This window comes from Eleginops maclovinus, chromosome 10 (assembly GCF_036324505.1).
Source record: "Eleginops maclovinus isolate JMC-PN-2008 ecotype Puerto Natales chromosome 10, JC_Emac_rtc_rv5, whole genome shotgun sequence".
Classification (NCBI taxonomy): Eukaryota; Metazoa; Chordata; class Actinopteri; order Perciformes; family Eleginopidae; genus Eleginops; species Eleginops maclovinus.
The window spans coordinates 15,707,371-15,723,979 of NC_086358.1; the positions used below are offsets into that span (position 1 = coordinate 15,707,371).

The 16,609-nt window shown below is 39.1% G+C and overlaps 1 protein-coding gene across 1 annotated transcript; it reads left to right on the forward strand.

The window, feature by feature from the left end:
• adam8b (ADAM metallopeptidase domain 8b) lies at nt 1-14,373 on the forward strand. Its single transcript, XM_063893330.1, has 23 exons — nt 1-93; nt 1,111-1,217; nt 2,248-2,321; nt 2,409-2,484; nt 2,727-2,803; nt 3,061-3,250; nt 3,350-3,415; nt 4,404-4,466; nt 4,575-4,744; nt 4,833-4,914; nt 5,007-5,149; nt 5,360-5,546; nt 5,925-6,014; nt 6,846-7,044; nt 8,048-8,150; nt 8,364-8,520; nt 8,607-8,687; nt 8,807-8,891; nt 10,774-10,894; nt 10,980-11,139; nt 11,275-11,322; nt 12,318-12,368; nt 12,652-14,373. Exons 1-23 carry the CDS (start codon nt 69-71, stop codon nt 12,778-12,780), a joined length of 2,484 nt encoding a protein of 827 aa, XP_063749400.1. The 5' UTR covers nt 1-68; the 3' UTR covers nt 12,781-14,373.
• The last annotated feature ends 2,236 nt before the right edge of the window (nt 14,374-16,609 follow it).

Here is a 16,609-nt window from a genome sequence, read left to right on the forward strand (position 1 = left end):
CGTGTGGTAATGTTGACCGTGAGAGGAGACCCAGTGACCGAGCAGAGTGCACCATCAGGGAAGCGAACATGGTCTCACTGTGGCTGATATGGGGTAGGTTTATACTTTTAATATAATAAGAACATTGTTTGATGGTATTTTCATGGGTGAATACAACTAAGTTTAAGGACCGCAAGAGAGTTTGGTAAAACATTTAAAAAGCTGTTAATGTACTGTCTGCAATGGTGACAAAGTATCCAGATCCTTTAGGCTATACAAGGTAAAAAGACTGATATAAAACTTTAATAATACTCCTTCAAAGGGAAAAATCTATACTGTAACAAATGCTTCTTAAGTAAAAATATAGTATAATCAGGAACAGTAGTATAAGTGTTAAACGTAGAAAAACATGTTCCCTTTACTGTTATAGCATATTATATTATAGAATTGAATTATTATTACTAATGCATCATATAAAACAGCATTTTACAGTTTTTGCTAAGGGGAAGCTAATTTTGAACTATAATGTGGTTATTTTTGATTGATCTGCTCACTATTTTCCATGAATTGCTTGCTTAGTCTTCAGGACTAAAATTACTGTAAAAAGCAAAGTAAGTTCTTCACAAATACTCAGAGCCTAGAGTTATTCACAATGCTCAAAAAAGATTACTAATATGTTAACATGATTAAAATAATAAAAAGGAAAGCAGAACTTTTTTTTTTTGAGTGCAGCTTGGACACTAATGTTTTTGATGCTAATTTCTGATGCATTTTTCTTTCAAGATACTAATTACTTAATAGTTTTAGCTTTTTGTATTAACTGGTATATATTTTGGGGGGTAAATAACAAACATTTTTTGTCTGTAAGATCCTACTTTCCTAAGTGCTGTCAAATAAATAAAAAGTGCAATATTACCCTGTTATATAGTGGAGTAGATCTTTGTAAAGCAGAAATAACAAACAATTGTATTTAGGAACAGTATTTCAGTAAATTAATGTACTTACAGTACACCACTGGGAAGAGGAAATATCAATCAGCTCATATCGGTGCATTCTTAGAAGTCTGTAAAACGGATTAAAGTTCAGATATTTTGGTTAAGTATGAGAAATAGTTTTGTTTTTTGTGTGTAGTTTGTCTCTTGCAGAGCTCTGCGATGTTGTCTCATGTTGAGAGATATGAGGTCGTAGCGCCTCGGAGACTCCAGGGCAGACAGAAGCGGAGCCTGCAGGAAACCCAGGTGACTAGACTCGAGCCTCACCTATGCACACAGAATAAACTGTCATCTTGTTGGATATGTTCAAAAGTGTTAACAGCAAAAACTCCTAATTCTTGTTGTGGTGGTAAAAAATAATAATTATCATTACAATATAGTCCTTCATATTAATTTATGTGCATGCAGGATTGTTGCTGTAGCCGGGAGGAGTAATAAGTCATTCCTTTTTATTACTTTATACACAGTTGCATAGTTGATTTTAAAACATTATTTTATGACATAAATGTTTATGAAAAACATTATATTCAAACTAAACACAATTATCAACTCTACTTTCCACTACTGATTGAACTACCATCAGTATATAAAGTAAACTAGCTAAAGTTAGGTTCCTCTCTAGCTTGTGACATGGCTGTTCCATTTTCATTTCAAGAGATCCAGTTACTACACTTTCCTCCCAGCAAAGCTCCTAATACAGTTTCCTAGTAAGAGCTCATTTGTAAGTCTTGAGTGATACTTGGTGTTAATAATGTAGATAGTGGAGTAAGCTGACTCACAGGTGTTTGCTGATCTAACCGTGATCAATGTGTTTAGGGCTGGACTAGGAAAACAGTGTGTAGCAGCATACTATCATTTATCTCGCAATATGACTCTGTCTTCTGTCTATGCACAGGGAATAATTGGTTTGATTAGCTGAATTCAGTGAAGCTATAACTGGATTATCTGTGCCCATGATCTGTAGCCGCAAGTCAGAAAAAAAACCACACTCCGTGTAGACTAATATTTACTCACATTCATTTATCAGAATTGGTCATGGGGACACTTTTGTGCATCACTAACAGTAATCCAATAATAGGCTTTTATCTGAAAAAATACAATATTGATCCACAAAGAATTCACAATACAGGACCTTTGCCTGTAGCAGAAATTGTGTTTATTACTGTGGCCTTGCAACTTTGACACACGTAAACAATGTGAGTGCTTCCATTATTATTAATGAGTATAATTGTAACAGTTATTTATAGTTGTATAACTGACGGACATTTTTCAACAGCTTTATCCTGACACGGTTCAGTACCAGTTAGCCATTGCAGGGAGGAACCACACAATTAATCTGGAAAAAAACAGGTAAACAATTGTTTGTTGGTCACTTTTTTTCCTTTTCAATTACTTTTAAACATGTATTTCAATAATTTAAATTATTATTCATTTTAGGAATCTTATTGGGAGAGGCTACACTGAGACGCACTATTTAGAAGATGGGAAACGGGTTACAGCATCACCAAATGAGGTGAGTCATTTTCATAATCTATCATTTAAACATTCAATATCTAAAAATTTGTACCTTAGAAGTTATTGTGGAAGTTCTCATTTCACCTTAGTAATACTTTTGACTATGTGAACCCAACACGATAAAGATCTGCAATTCCATACGTGTGATTCACAATTTCATGGTCATTAGAGACAAAGAAGCGCTTTGTGAGTATGTGAACTCACTGATATCTATAATCTGATGAATGTATTCCGGTCCAGGAGCACTGCTACTATCACGGTCACATTGAGGGCATGAAGGACTCTTCAGTCAGTGTTGGGATTTGCTCAGGCATTAGGTAAGAAAATCTGGATCTTTTTACAGCCTTGAACTTCCCATTTGTGATTTTCCGCTTACATTATCTCCAATAACAGTTTCTCAAACAATGTATTCTTGTGAAATATGTTACTTCACTATTGAATTGAGGTAACCTTATGTTATGACTACACCCTTCCTGCACTATAACTGCTTTTTCAGTCCCCTTTTTATCTTTTGATTGTGTTTTAAAATGTCCGTCTGATTGCTTTCTTAAACCACTGTTTTCTTTGTCTGCAGTGGCTATGTGAGAGCCCGGCAGCAGGTTTACCTGATAGAGCCTCTGGGACAGTCTGAGGATGGTGGCCATGCAGTGTACAGACCGGAGGACTTGAAGAGAATCAACTCCTCATCCAACAACACCGTGCTTTACGACCAGGACCAGGCCCAGGGCCCGCGGCTCTCTAGCCTCTTCAGATCCAGATTGTGGGTAGGTGACAAGGGTATGGTTTCATAGTAAACCATAAATAAATGTATGGTTTATTCTTTAAAATAAAAATGTGCATTTGTGTTTCCTTCTTGTCTTCAGAAAACCAAACCCATTGCAGGTCCACCGAAGTTTGTCGAGCTGTTTGTGGTGGTGGACAATACTGAGGTAAATTCCTTATTTTCATTCTTTTACAACTATAATTTCCGTGAAATGAAGTTGGTCCTTGGGCCATGAGATTGGGCACTTGCTGAAGAACTTAATAGAATTGCCACCATGCATGCCCAACCCATGCGCAATAGCCATTGGGGTCTGGTAGTCAGCAGGCTAAGTGTGCGACCAAATTGTGCTTGGCATCACAAATTTCTTCTAAGGAGTGGGATCACTTCCATTGCACAGACGGACCAGGAGATAGTGCGAGAGGATTAGCGATACCAACTCTATATACGGTAGTTGGGTTCACCTCTACACGTCGCACTGGGACTGTAACCCAAATCCAAGAGAGGTGCTGAACGTTTCTCCAGAGTCGCCCAGGTTGAGAAGCATTTGGTGTTTGCTTACAAGCCCATGAGCCCTGCTGTGTTGGGGTGTTCACCGAATAGTCGCCTCTCTCCTAAGTTACTGAGAGGAAGTCTTTGTTTGTGCCAATGCCCTGAGATAAGTTCAGAGCATCCGGCGCCTCTGTGTCTCCTGATGGGATCATAAAAAGATACTACCTAGAGTCTCTGTAATTCTTTTGACTAACTTCAGCGCCCGCATGTGCAATGATGGAATAACCTGTAAGGGGCTGATTTGAAGAGTGGTGGCCAACATGAGTTTCATTTGAATGGCCACCCTAAGAATAGGGAGAGTAGCACAGACATCAGGAAGGGGCTTGAAGTGTAGCCAAAAGGGGACATTTGAAGAAGTTCTAGGACTTTTTCTGGTTGCTTCTTGGGTGCATCCGTTTGGAGAGATTTTCCAAGTATCCAACTGGTAAGAGTTCAGGGTAGACCTAGAAAACACTGGAGAGATTCTTTATCCCATCTGGCTTCGGAATTCCTCAGCAGGATTTGGAAATGTTGCTGGGGAGAAGGATGTCTGGACTATCTAAAGTGGCAGAGAATGAATGCCTGGATATATGAATCTGATCATGTTGTCTCTTCTCTTCCTCCAGTATAAGCGATATGGAAGCGAGACAAGGTCCCGGGTCCTCAGAGCTATAAATCACGTTGACAAGGTAATTTTTAGTTCGGAACCTGTTTGCCTTGGGTCGTTCTATCAGTACTCTTAGCCAACAGCTCTCTGCTCATTCAATCCTGACTCACACCTCCTCCTCTGCGTGCAGCTGTATCGACCTCTGAACATTCGCGTCATGCTGGTGGGCTTGGAGATTTGGACGTACAGAGACCACATTGATGTTGACAGTAAATCGGAGATTGCCCTGGATAATTTCCTCCTGTGGCGGCAGGCCGATCTTCTGAAGAGGACCAAGCACGACAATGCCCAATTTGTGACGTGAGGATCAGTCCCACATTTCTGTGCAGATGTTCAACACAGGGATGTTTCCAGTTTTGCCTGATGTTTGACTTTTTACTCTTAATAGAGGCAAAGATTTCGAGGGAGACACAGTTGGACTGGCTAATAAGTTTGCCATGTGTACCGGAAACTCAGGTGGAGTCAATCAGGTATACATTATGATTCATAACTTAAAATGATCATTTTAGGACTGGAGCAAAAGGGAGTGTTTGATAATTTATGATCCGTCTATCTTATCCAGGATCACCATGACAACCCAATAGGCCTTGCCTCTACCATTGCTCATGAGATGGGACATAACTTTGGCTTGTCACATGATGCTGTAGGCTGTATGTGTGGTCCATCTTACAGCAGTGGGAACTGTGTGATGTCAGAAAAACTCAGGTAAGGATGTCACTGCAAGTGGACCTTTATGTCCATCATGCTGCAGCTTATGATGCATATTCATTTTATACTTTTTTAAAATATCTGAATAAATGATTCAGCAATCACTGTCTTCTGGTTTCCACATGCTTTTGGTCATTAAGTATATTTCATGTTTATAGGAAATGCATTTAATCGTAGGCAAAGCTGAATCTTTTTGTTCCTCTTCAGGACAGGAAATCACGCCTTCCCAGAGTTTTTCAGCGGCTGCAGTGTGGAGCAGCTTGCCGAGTTCATGGCGCGAGCTCGGCCCACCTGCTTGTCCAGACCCAGCTCCAATACCAACATCGCTGCAAGTCCGAGCTGTGGGGACAACCTACTGGACCCCGGAGAGGAGTGTGACTGCGGCTCTGTCGAGGTAAATCTTTCAGCAGTGGCTGTGGTTAATGGCACTGATGGAACAGTCATTTTTGGAACCTTGGAAAGTTTAAATATATCCTTCGGTGAAGGAAGACACCCTATGGGTTTTCTGTTTTAGCTGACTGGTCAGACTGGTGTGGTTTCCTGTATGCCAGTCTACAACTAATAAAAAGGAAGGCAGTGGTGATTCATAGCATCCCAAGCTGGAGTTTGGCCTCAAAAAGGAAAATAGTTTTGCTAACATCTGAGATATACAACCCTTGGCAAATAGGCTGCTTCTGATGAAGATTTAAATCTGATCTGTTTAAACTTTCATCATAGCAATTCCTGTTGAATAAACAAACATAATGAGTGAAAAACATTATCTGTTTTCCAGGAATGCCAGAACCCTTGTTGTGATGCCTCAACTTGTCGCCTGACTGAAGGATCCCAGTGTGCTCAGGGAGAATGCTGTAACAACTGCCAGGTACTTTAGCTACCACTATTGAATAACTCAGCTTTCTTATACTCTGTCAGATAATAAACACAGCGTAAACACAGTTGCTATGTGAATTTCCCCCTAAGGTCCATTTTACAAGAAACTCTGTTGCCAAGCTAGCAACAGTGTGATGCTTAACAGCTGTTGTCTGGGCTAAATGCTAACGTCAGCATGCTAACATGCTGCTGATGAAACACAGTTTCAACTTTACCATGTTCACCATCTCAGTTACTTGTGTTAGCATACTAATATTTGCTTAGTAGCTCTTAATACTACACTGATGCGAAGTTGTTTTGTTATTTATATATATTTGTTCTCAAACCATAGTTTTGGACAAATTCAAATCTTGGGATCAGCCCAATAGGATCTGAAATGTTAACCTCGTGGAGGCACTACAGGAAATGGCAGAGGAAAAACAAAGGGTCCATCATCTGGGAATAACGAATGTGTAAACTATATGTAATGCCATGTTCATGTATTCACACTGCAAAAGTGAAAACTTTGACTTGCCGATCGCACTTACAGAGGCGTCAGTGACTAATAACTGTGGGCATAACAATAGGACAAGGAGGAGGTTACACTTCAAACCACATTTAAACAGCATTAGTAGGATAATAACAGGAAACAAGAGGGTGATATCCTGCTGTGCCCATGTATTGTCACAGCACATCCTTCCTCTAATGACAGTTTCAAAGACTGGAAGAGGTGGAGGTGGTCTTGGGCTGTATAAATACAATTTGATTGATTGAAATTCACTCTAGCCAAACTTGACCTATCTCTACGCGTAATAAATCCCCTAAATCTTACTTTAACCCACAGATCAAATTGGCTGGAAGTGTATGTAGAAAGTCAGCCAGTGACTGTGACTTGCCTGAATACTGCACCGGAGCATCGGAGGAGTGTCCTGAAGACAGCTTCGAGATGAATGGCAAGCCCTGCTACGACCAGGCACAGGGCTACTGCTACAACGGACAATGCCCCACACATCAGCAGCACTGCTGGAGGCTGTTTGGATCAGGTACGCTCCCCACAAAAACACAGGTTTCACTGTTTCCCTTTTTTACATAAGAAGCTAAGCCTCAAGGGGCGTACGTTATTAATAATATGCTTCCAGAAATATCAGCACATTTCAGTGTCACATGTGCGAAATGTCTTGCTCTAAAAAAGGGTTATTTTAATAGTGTGCATTTGTTTTAAATCAAAGGACTTCGGGGAATTTAATGAATATTACTCTCTCAAAGAAAAAGCAGTCCCTGCATCTACACAGTGTGCTTTTAAAATGTCCATCTTTCGTGACATCCCAACATTATATAACATTCCAACTCTAAGTAAGGCCTTATTATGCTTTTTGGAGTTTTCTCTTTCCTGTAGTGTGTTTATGTAGATTTTTGTGCCTGTAAATGGCCTGCATAAACATTTTCATTGAACTCTTTTGCTTGCTTCCATAACATAGTGACATCACTATGTAACACTTAACGCTCCAACACATTGCACTAATAGGCAAAGGGGCGGGACATCTCATAGCGATTGACCAATCACAACAGAACATGCAAGCTAACCAATCAGAGCAGACTGGGCTCTGGTTTCAGACAGAGGGTGAAAGAGGTGCTGCAGCACAGACAGTATGAGAAAAATGAAGAGCTTTTTGAACATTAAAGCATGGAGACATGTCCCAGGAGAGGCACAGAATACAAATTTGAACCTGAAAATAAACACAATATGTCCCTTTTTAAGCCCTAAAATGATCCCCTGAAATCGACTTACAGTATTTCACAATGTCTGAACGTGTTAAGGGAATTACAGCTGTGACCTTTTTAAAGGAAGGCAACATTGTGAGTTAAGATATAAGTGTAAAGATAAAAAGACCAAAAGTAAGTTGGTCAACTTCAATTGTGGATATTGGAATTTTTCACACTTTTCTATTTTTGTAATCTCTTTTTCTCTCTTAAAAAAAATCTTGGCATGATTGGGCTTCCATTGGGTACTTTAAGGTGCTAACTAAGAATATCTTTTATCTTCAGGGACCAGAGTTGGATCGGATAGGTGTTTTCAACTGAACGGTATGGGAAAAGAAGATTTAAACTGTGGAAGGGACAAAGTCAGCTACATCCCCTGCACTACACCGTACGTATAATCATCATTTATACTGAACTTCCTGCTGAAAGCCCAGCACAGTTTTGATCTGATCTCAAAATACCCCTGAAGGGAACCTAGCACTCAGAATGTAACTGAATAGAACTGAAGACATATGTAAGGCATTTTGTGTGTTTGAGGCTAGTTTATGCAATGTTGTTAATCTGTCAACAAGTTCTTGACCACTGTTTCTTTTTTTTATAGGAATCTGAAGTGTGGATCTATGTTTTGTGAAGGAGGGGGCGAGCCCATCACAGGTAAAAGGGCAGACTACAATTTAGAATGTAAACTAGCGGTGGATGACGATGAGACCAGAAACATCAACATGGTGCCAAAAGGAACCAAATGCGGACCAAACAAGGTAAAACCTCCACTGGGGAGACGTAGTACATGGAGTTTTGTTACTTATGATGGATGTTTTGCTCATAATCCACCATTTGTGTGCAGGTTTGCCTTGACAACAGATGTGTGGATATGTCAGTTTATGGGAAAAAGGAGGACTGTTCAAAGAAATGCAACAACAACGGGGTCAGTGAGTTATTTCAGGCTTTAGAATCACTTGCAACTGTTTTCCATCTGACATTTCCAGACCAAAGTCCAAGTACTTGACGTATGTTCTAACCTGTGTATTTGCATTTTATGTTCAGGTGTGTAACCACAAGAAAGAGTGCCACTGTAATCCTGGCTGGGCTCCACCCTACTGTGACATCCAGTATGCAGATATACCTCAAGGTACAGGACTCTTCTCTGGATTTGATATTATGAGAGTAGATATATGCAAAGTCCAACTTTAAGAGCAGCTAAATACAAAACATTAAATTGGTTTAAATGGTGAGCTCTCAGTGAGCAGCCCAGACAGAAACAGGTCACACCTGCTCCATGAATCACTCTTCCAGTAAGTAAGACACATAAATGATTCATTATGGGGGATCTGATATTTCTTCTAACACTAAGAGTGTTCTTGATATATCTTGGTGACCTCAGTTAATATTAGTCATATTTGTCATTCAAACCACACTTCTGTTTGTCAGCTATATAGGAAGTTGTGATATAATTTCACAAGAAGCTAGATAAAACACCTTGAAAATTGAGTTTGCAAACTAGTTAAAAAAACATTAGTCTTCACAGTTCTATAAACAGCATCTATAAACTAAATGAACAGGAAGGAAAGACTTTGCAGTCAACAGTTGTGAAATACCTTGGCACAACACTTTCTTCGCTAGAACAGAACAAAGAACCTGTATTTTAAGTAATAAAATGGTGAATTATTTTTGATAGATTACATGACAGTAATGGTGTACGCCTGTTGACTACTTGGAAGTTACCTAAATATTTTTCTGAGCAACAGATCAGCTTCCTTCTCGTTTTTAGAAGAAGTTACTTTCTTAATACCACAACAGGAAACTGAGTTTTTTGTGCTATGATCAACCTTTGCTGGGGCATTGTGCAGTTTTACCATTGTAATTGTTTGTCTTGTTTCTGCTTGTATGACAAAAGAAGAAAGCTCTCTTTACTATTATAACAATTCCCTTGTTCTAACATGATCCTTTCTAAATTGTAGAATTTAGTTTTTTCACATCATTAGGATAATATATACAAAGAGAGTTCTAACCCCACAAACTTCTCATTATTGCCCACTGACCTATTAGCTGCACTAGGCAGTTTTTTAGCTGGGTTAGGAAATCTCGGGGCACGCTCCCCCAGGAAGAACATTTTAAACATTTTAAAGTAAAATGCTTCAATCTGGTGTACTTTGAGGGCAAAATTAACGGTATAAGTGAAAATGTTTTTTTATTATAAAAATAGTAAAAGTTAAACATTTTGAATGTTCTTTTTTTTTACTCCCCCTATTTGTCGAGCCCCCGATGGATGGATGTGCCCTTAGTATTCACCTATACTGCCTATGCCACGGGCTGGCCCTTCTATGGCCCAATACCATCAGCTGGTTAAAACTAGAAAGCCTCTTCAATGTTACAACATGATACATTGGTATGTTGTTGACAAAGAACATCTACCTGATGCATTCACAAACACATTGTGTTTTTGTAATGGTGGCTGTATTTCAGTGCCTTTTCTCAAAAATGTCTGTGTTTTGCACACTTGATTATATGAGCTAAATGCTAACATGCTCCCAGTGACAATGCTGGCATGCTAACATTTAGCATTTATTGTGCTAGTAAGATGTGTACATTATTTAGTGTTTTAGCATTCAAAAGAGGCAAGTTTATTTATATAGCTCCTTTCAACACACGTTTTACAAAAATGGCGAATTGGCGATTAACACAGCTCAGTGGAAACAAAATGAGTTCTGCAGGTTCTCAATGTAAAACCTTGACACATTTCATGTTCAGGTGTTCACCAATGTTATAAGAATTTATCCTCTGAGAAACATGAATTTCTGGACTAAAATTCACTCATATCAGTTGGGATGGAGGGAATAAACCTGGAAAACGGCATTTCAATCCCCATAGGGGGGGCTTAAAAATTAGCATGGCTACAAACATCTTGCAAACAGTCAAACAGTGTGGCTACAGCTCTTTGCACATAAAGTTATACAACAGAGATACTGTTTATTCATTTTGCTGATGTAACGGTTTGATTTCCCTGCCTGCAGTTCAGAGTGGGATAATAGCCGGAGTGTGTGCAGCTCTCTCCATCCTTCTGACCATCACTGCAGTGACTGCCGGGCTGATGTGTTGCAAAAAGGACAACACAGAGAACTACACCTACAAAAGGTAATTCATTCTAAATGTTTTCTCTTGTCTGTTTTCTTTGTTTTCGTATTCCACATTCCAGTTAAATATATTTGGTTTTTGACAGGAAAGTGCATTCAGCTCCAGACAAGCTGAACCCGATGTTCCAGGAGCAGAGTGTTAAAGAGAGACCTCAGATCAGTGTGCCCACTTTCATGGCGTCTACAGCAACACAGGCCTACGCTCCTCTGGTTGTTTCGGTGACTCCCAGCAGGTCTGCTCCACAGGTACAGACAGCACAAAGCATTACTCATGGAAACTCTTGTTCCAAAATGATTAACTCCTGTGTCATTAAAGTCAAAGAGCTTGGAAAGTATGCCGGCAAAGTACTGTGATGGTTAATAATTGCCTTTTTCTTCCAGCCACCAAAGAAACTGTCTCCAGTCTCTCCTACATCCCAGACTGAGCCGGTAAGATTAACAAAAGAACAGCTTGCTATTTGATCCAATGCATAATGCAAACTGAAGATCACATTCTGAGCTGGCTTCCTAAGTCGGCTGATTACATATAAATGATTTGAGCTAGGGAAAGCTCTGTTTGAGTCAGACATGTGGTGTGCAACTGCTTAACCAGCATTCTGTTCTTAGAGTCAACAAATCCCAAGAAACGACTAAAGCCAACAATGTGTTGATCTGGGTCTTATTACACTTATGTGGTTCAATCCCACTGGTTCCTACTGAACAGTTATTTTTAAAACAGCCCACAAATATTTCAGAAGGTAGCTGAAACAGCTTTGCCAAATTAAGTTTTAACCGAACGGAAATTGTGCATTTGTTGGGGACTATTTTCAGCAGTGAATTAATCCATCTTTGGTGCTGTAGTGATTCTTAGCAGCACCAGTTTGGTCTTAGTGGGATTGGTACAGTAATAAACTGTATTGAGAATTATGGATTCATACAGTTTGACTCATTGATGTGTTTTAAATATGTATTTTGGCAACAATTGATCTCTTTGGCACAGAGGAAGAAGATATCAGGCTTTGATATACACACACAGTACTTAGTAATTAGATACATATGTACAGCTCTGAAAAAAATTAAGAGACCACTGCACCATTATTAATTTCTCTGGTTTCACATTTTATAGGTATGTGTTTGAGCAAAATCAACATTTTTTTAATGAACTACTGGTGACATTTCTCTGTATTGGAATTCAGCAGACACTGGAATGGAAAGGCTGCCATACATGTACATGTAGAGATTAAGATTCAAGAAAAACGTGTGGTCTGTTCATTTTTTTACAGAGCTGTGTAAATACTGTAACTGTTGGCTCTGGTTTCTTCATGGGAGTTCCTAACGTTAAAATATATATAGAACATCCAAATGTATACTTAAACTGTTGCTCACTCTGATTTTATGTGTATAAAGAGATAAAATAATAACAAATGTGTTATTCTTTACCACAGGCAAAACCTCCACCTCCATCTATACCTGTACCTCCTCTGAGTAAACCTCAGGTGAGTTTCACTGACAGCTGCTCCCCCCAGAAGTTCAGTTTAAAAGGATGTTCAGTAGTGCCAGAGCTCATCAGTGTAACAAACAGCTATTTTCATGACTCTTCTGGGAATCACTTGAGTATTATCGTACAGTTGCTGGCCATTAACATGAGCGGTTAAGACTGCTTTTCAGTTTGGGGTCCAAATAAAATCACAGAAACTAGTTTTCCCCAAGCCGCCATACATGCAGACATAGCTACTTCACATATGGTTGTGTCTAACAATCATCTTGTTTGTTTTTCAGTTTTTTGCAGCCAAACCAACTCCTCCTCCTGTACCTCCAGTCAAGCCTAGTCCTCCTACTGCTGCCAGAGTGAAACCTAACCCTCCGCCTCCGCCCCCAGCGAAGCCACAGACATTCAGACTCACATGAAAGTCTCAAACTTAACCAAAGCAGAGAGCCTCCAGCACAGTCGTACATATGGAAAAAGAGCGATCCTTCTTGGGTCATATGTGAGTCACAGATTCCAAAGACTTAGGAAAAGTTAAGTTTTTTGTCTTAAAGATGCGTGAGCAACTGCGGCTTCACCGAATGAGAATGCTTTTGATGACCAACAGCTCCACGCGGCTGTGGAAAAGTGATTATGGGTCAAAAAAAGTTGCTTTAAGTTGTTTGTCAAAAGGTTTTTCGGCTCATGTCCTTTAATATGAAGTGTTCTCGCGAAATGGTGCTCATATGAAAACTTACATAAATATTTATTGAATGTCTGTGCACAGGACTGTATGCAATTAAGGTGTATTTAAGAAGAATTCAAAGACATTTTCAGTATTTCCATAATATCTAAATCGCATCTCACATGCAGAGCTGGGAGAAGTACTCAGATAGTGTACTTGAGTAAAAGTAGAAGTACCAGAGTGTAGGAATACATTAAAACAGTAAAAGTCCTGCATTCAAAATGTTCCTCCAGTAAAAGTAAAAAAGTATTCTCATCAAAATGTTCTTAAAGTAGCGACAGTAAAAGTAGTCATTGTTTGATTGGTCCATTTCAGAATAATATCTCTGATGTGTTTTATAATGATTGATCATTAAAGTGTTCTCAGAGCTGGTGAAGGTGCAGCTAGTTTGAATGGCTTTGTATACTGCAGGGTAGCTGCTGAATTTACTCCAGGTGAACTAAAGTCTGATTTAAGGGCTGATTATATTTACCATCATTAATCCAGATCTGCTAAGTAACTAAAGGGATTAAATAAATCTAGTGGAGTAAAAGTACACTATTTACCTCTGAATTGTAGTGGAGTAGAATAACATGGAAATACTCAATACTAAAATATCTCAAAATGGTACTTAAGTAGAGTACTTTAGGAAATGTACTTTGTTACTTCCCTTCTCTGCTTACATGTGTAGCCTTACCCTGTCAGCCGTATTAAATTAGCAATGTACATTTCGCTAATCATAATTTATTGTCCATTTTTCAAGGAAGTTACTTTATCACAAGGACATTGAACCTGTATGAAAGCCCATTTCTGCCACTAAATTAAAAAAAAACAAGATAAAAACATAAGATGAAATAAATAGCTCCTGTAAGTCATTTTTATACCACTGTAAATTTGATTTATAGCCACAACCATAGGTTGCAAACAGAGCTATTTTATTTATTCTAGTTGTCGCAACTGGAATTGCGGTACCATTTATTCATTGTCATTATTATGAGATATTAGGGGGGAAGTTTTGCTTATTTATATACAGTGCCTAAACTGTATTTAAAGCCAGTCTGTGCCTTCTACAAGGGTCATTTTGTTTTATCACTTTGCACTATACTTCCAAACCTTCTGTATGAATAACACAGTATTCAGATGACCTGTGAGTGGAGGAAACATTTCCATGCTTCTGTGGTTAACTCATGTCCCGGGGCTGTGTATGTGACAGGGCCTCTGGGAAACACTGCATTTAAATTTGAATGTAAAATCTGAATGAATTCCTGTGTAAAGCTTTATTTTTGCAACAAATAAAGTGCACTTTATATAAGTATGGTCGTTATGTGGATTACATAATGATGAAAGGTCTTAATGAATTGTGTTGTGTGTTGTGTGAGCCCCCCCCCCCCCCCCAAGTGCCTCTTCTTATGAGCCTACTGAGAAGTCTCGTATTGTTTTTCCCCAGAAAAGACGTCAGTTAGCGGTTAATTTATGTATTTCGGTCTCAAGTCAGGACATGAACAGTTTCCTGTTAGAGCTTCTTTAACAGCTGGACACAGAGGCATTCTTGTGGGAAACAAACTAAGAACAGTGAAATATCAAAAAGAGCCTGAAATATTATCATAGACATTCATGTTCCCCTGAGGATGAACCCTACTGACTTTGCAGATCCTCTGACTTTACCCGTAGCGTTCACATTTGGGGTTTTGTGTAAAATGTTTCAACCATTATTGGATGTATTGCCATTACATTTTTGGTTAAAATATTTGTGTTCCCGTTAGGATGTACCGCAATAACTTTGGTGGTTTTTCATCTAGCACCATCATGAGTGACTATTTTAACACGCTCAAAATACTCCTATTACTCTTCTTACATGGCTAATGACAATAACTTTTCGATTATATTACCGTTCAAATGGAGCTTTACTCCAGTTAGCATAAATCAGCCCATTTACAAACATAAGGAAGTAGTAAGCGGGTTTCTACACAGAAATATGAAGCTTCTCCCACGGTTATGCAACTTTCAGACTTTCATACGGTTCATGCGATGTGTGCAGAACTGCTTGTAAACCCAAAGAAGGCTCCTCAAACTGAAATATTATTACAATATTCCAGTTGTCTTAATTGGAAAATGCTCCTTTGGGAAAAGGCTTGGAATATGCCATTTAGATTACCCCCATCAAATTCGGAATTTTTCATATTCGGAATGATGTTGGAAGATTAGTCCCATGCTACAGTCTATCAAAAAAGTTTGGGTTTTGACTAAATATCTGATAATCTATTAACATCCAAAATTCAGCCAAAGCACTGCTGTGTCCAAGTAGAGCAGAGAGACTCCAGACTCTAGTCTAATTTTAAATGTCATAATACATGACCTCAGCTCTACAAAGTGTCTAAAGACCTTTCTGCTCTTTGTGTTATGGACAAATCTTATCGGTTCTGAGCAACTTAATATGAGCAACAAGGCCAAAAAGAGTTTCCCTTCCAGGTTCCTTTTCTCAAAGATGTCAGAAATAGGGTCTTTGGTGAACACTTGCTTAAAAAAGTTGTTTATATGAATGCCCTACTTGTGAATTTATAAGCTACTATGCGTCTTAAAAAAGCGTTTGCTAACAATGGAAAAATTAGACTAAAAAACATCATCATAGCAACATGTATTCCCAGTTTAAGCTAATTTAATTCTAATGTAGATTTTTCATTTCAGAATCTAATTCGAACGCATCAAAAATATTTGCTTGCCACAGATCTTTTCTTCTGCAACAATCCAAACCGAATGGAATACTCAGTGGATTTCGTGGATGGAACATCTACCCTGCAGCGATCTATAAGAGAGGCTGAACTTTCCTGTAACACACTAGTTAATTGAGCAGATCGCCCACAGACTCTCCGGTTTTATTCTTTCCAAGCACATGTTTGAACCTGCTGCAGGGATTTCTGGGGTTGAAGTCTGTGCAGAACAGCCAAAAAAAGTTCTGCTTTTTGTCAGTTAAAACTAATGAAGCAAACACTTAGTACTTGTAAACCTTTATCATACTAATCCCCCCCAAAATCTATCTGAAAATGTTGATGTCTTTTTCGAGGCATGATGAGGGAGTTGAGGAATGTAGGCCCGAGGAAAGGGGAGGCTTCCTTCTTCCCAGAGAGCTCGTCTGATTCACACTGAACCACAGCTTGTAAACAGCACTGTTTACAATGAGTGTGGTTTGCTCTACAGCGAGGCTCTGTCTCTGCTTGTAGCTCGCTCAGATCGGATTGGACTGAATCCCCACGAGATGATATGCAGTGACATCATCCGTCTTGAAAGGGAGATCTGGGCGTTGAGTCAAACGTGCAGCTATGTGTTTGTTTGACTTATGTTCCAGTTTCAGAACAATCCACAAGAAGACTTTCCAACCACACAGTAACACCATGATGTGTCTTTTTGTGGTTTGATTTTCGATGAGTTGCTTGCGCCAACTATGTCTCAGACTCATTAAAAAATGAATATGTCCAAACTCCAAATAACAAGATGCTACTGATGTCGGCTCTGGTTGAAATGTCTCTGCTACAGGAGAGCGCAGACTGCAG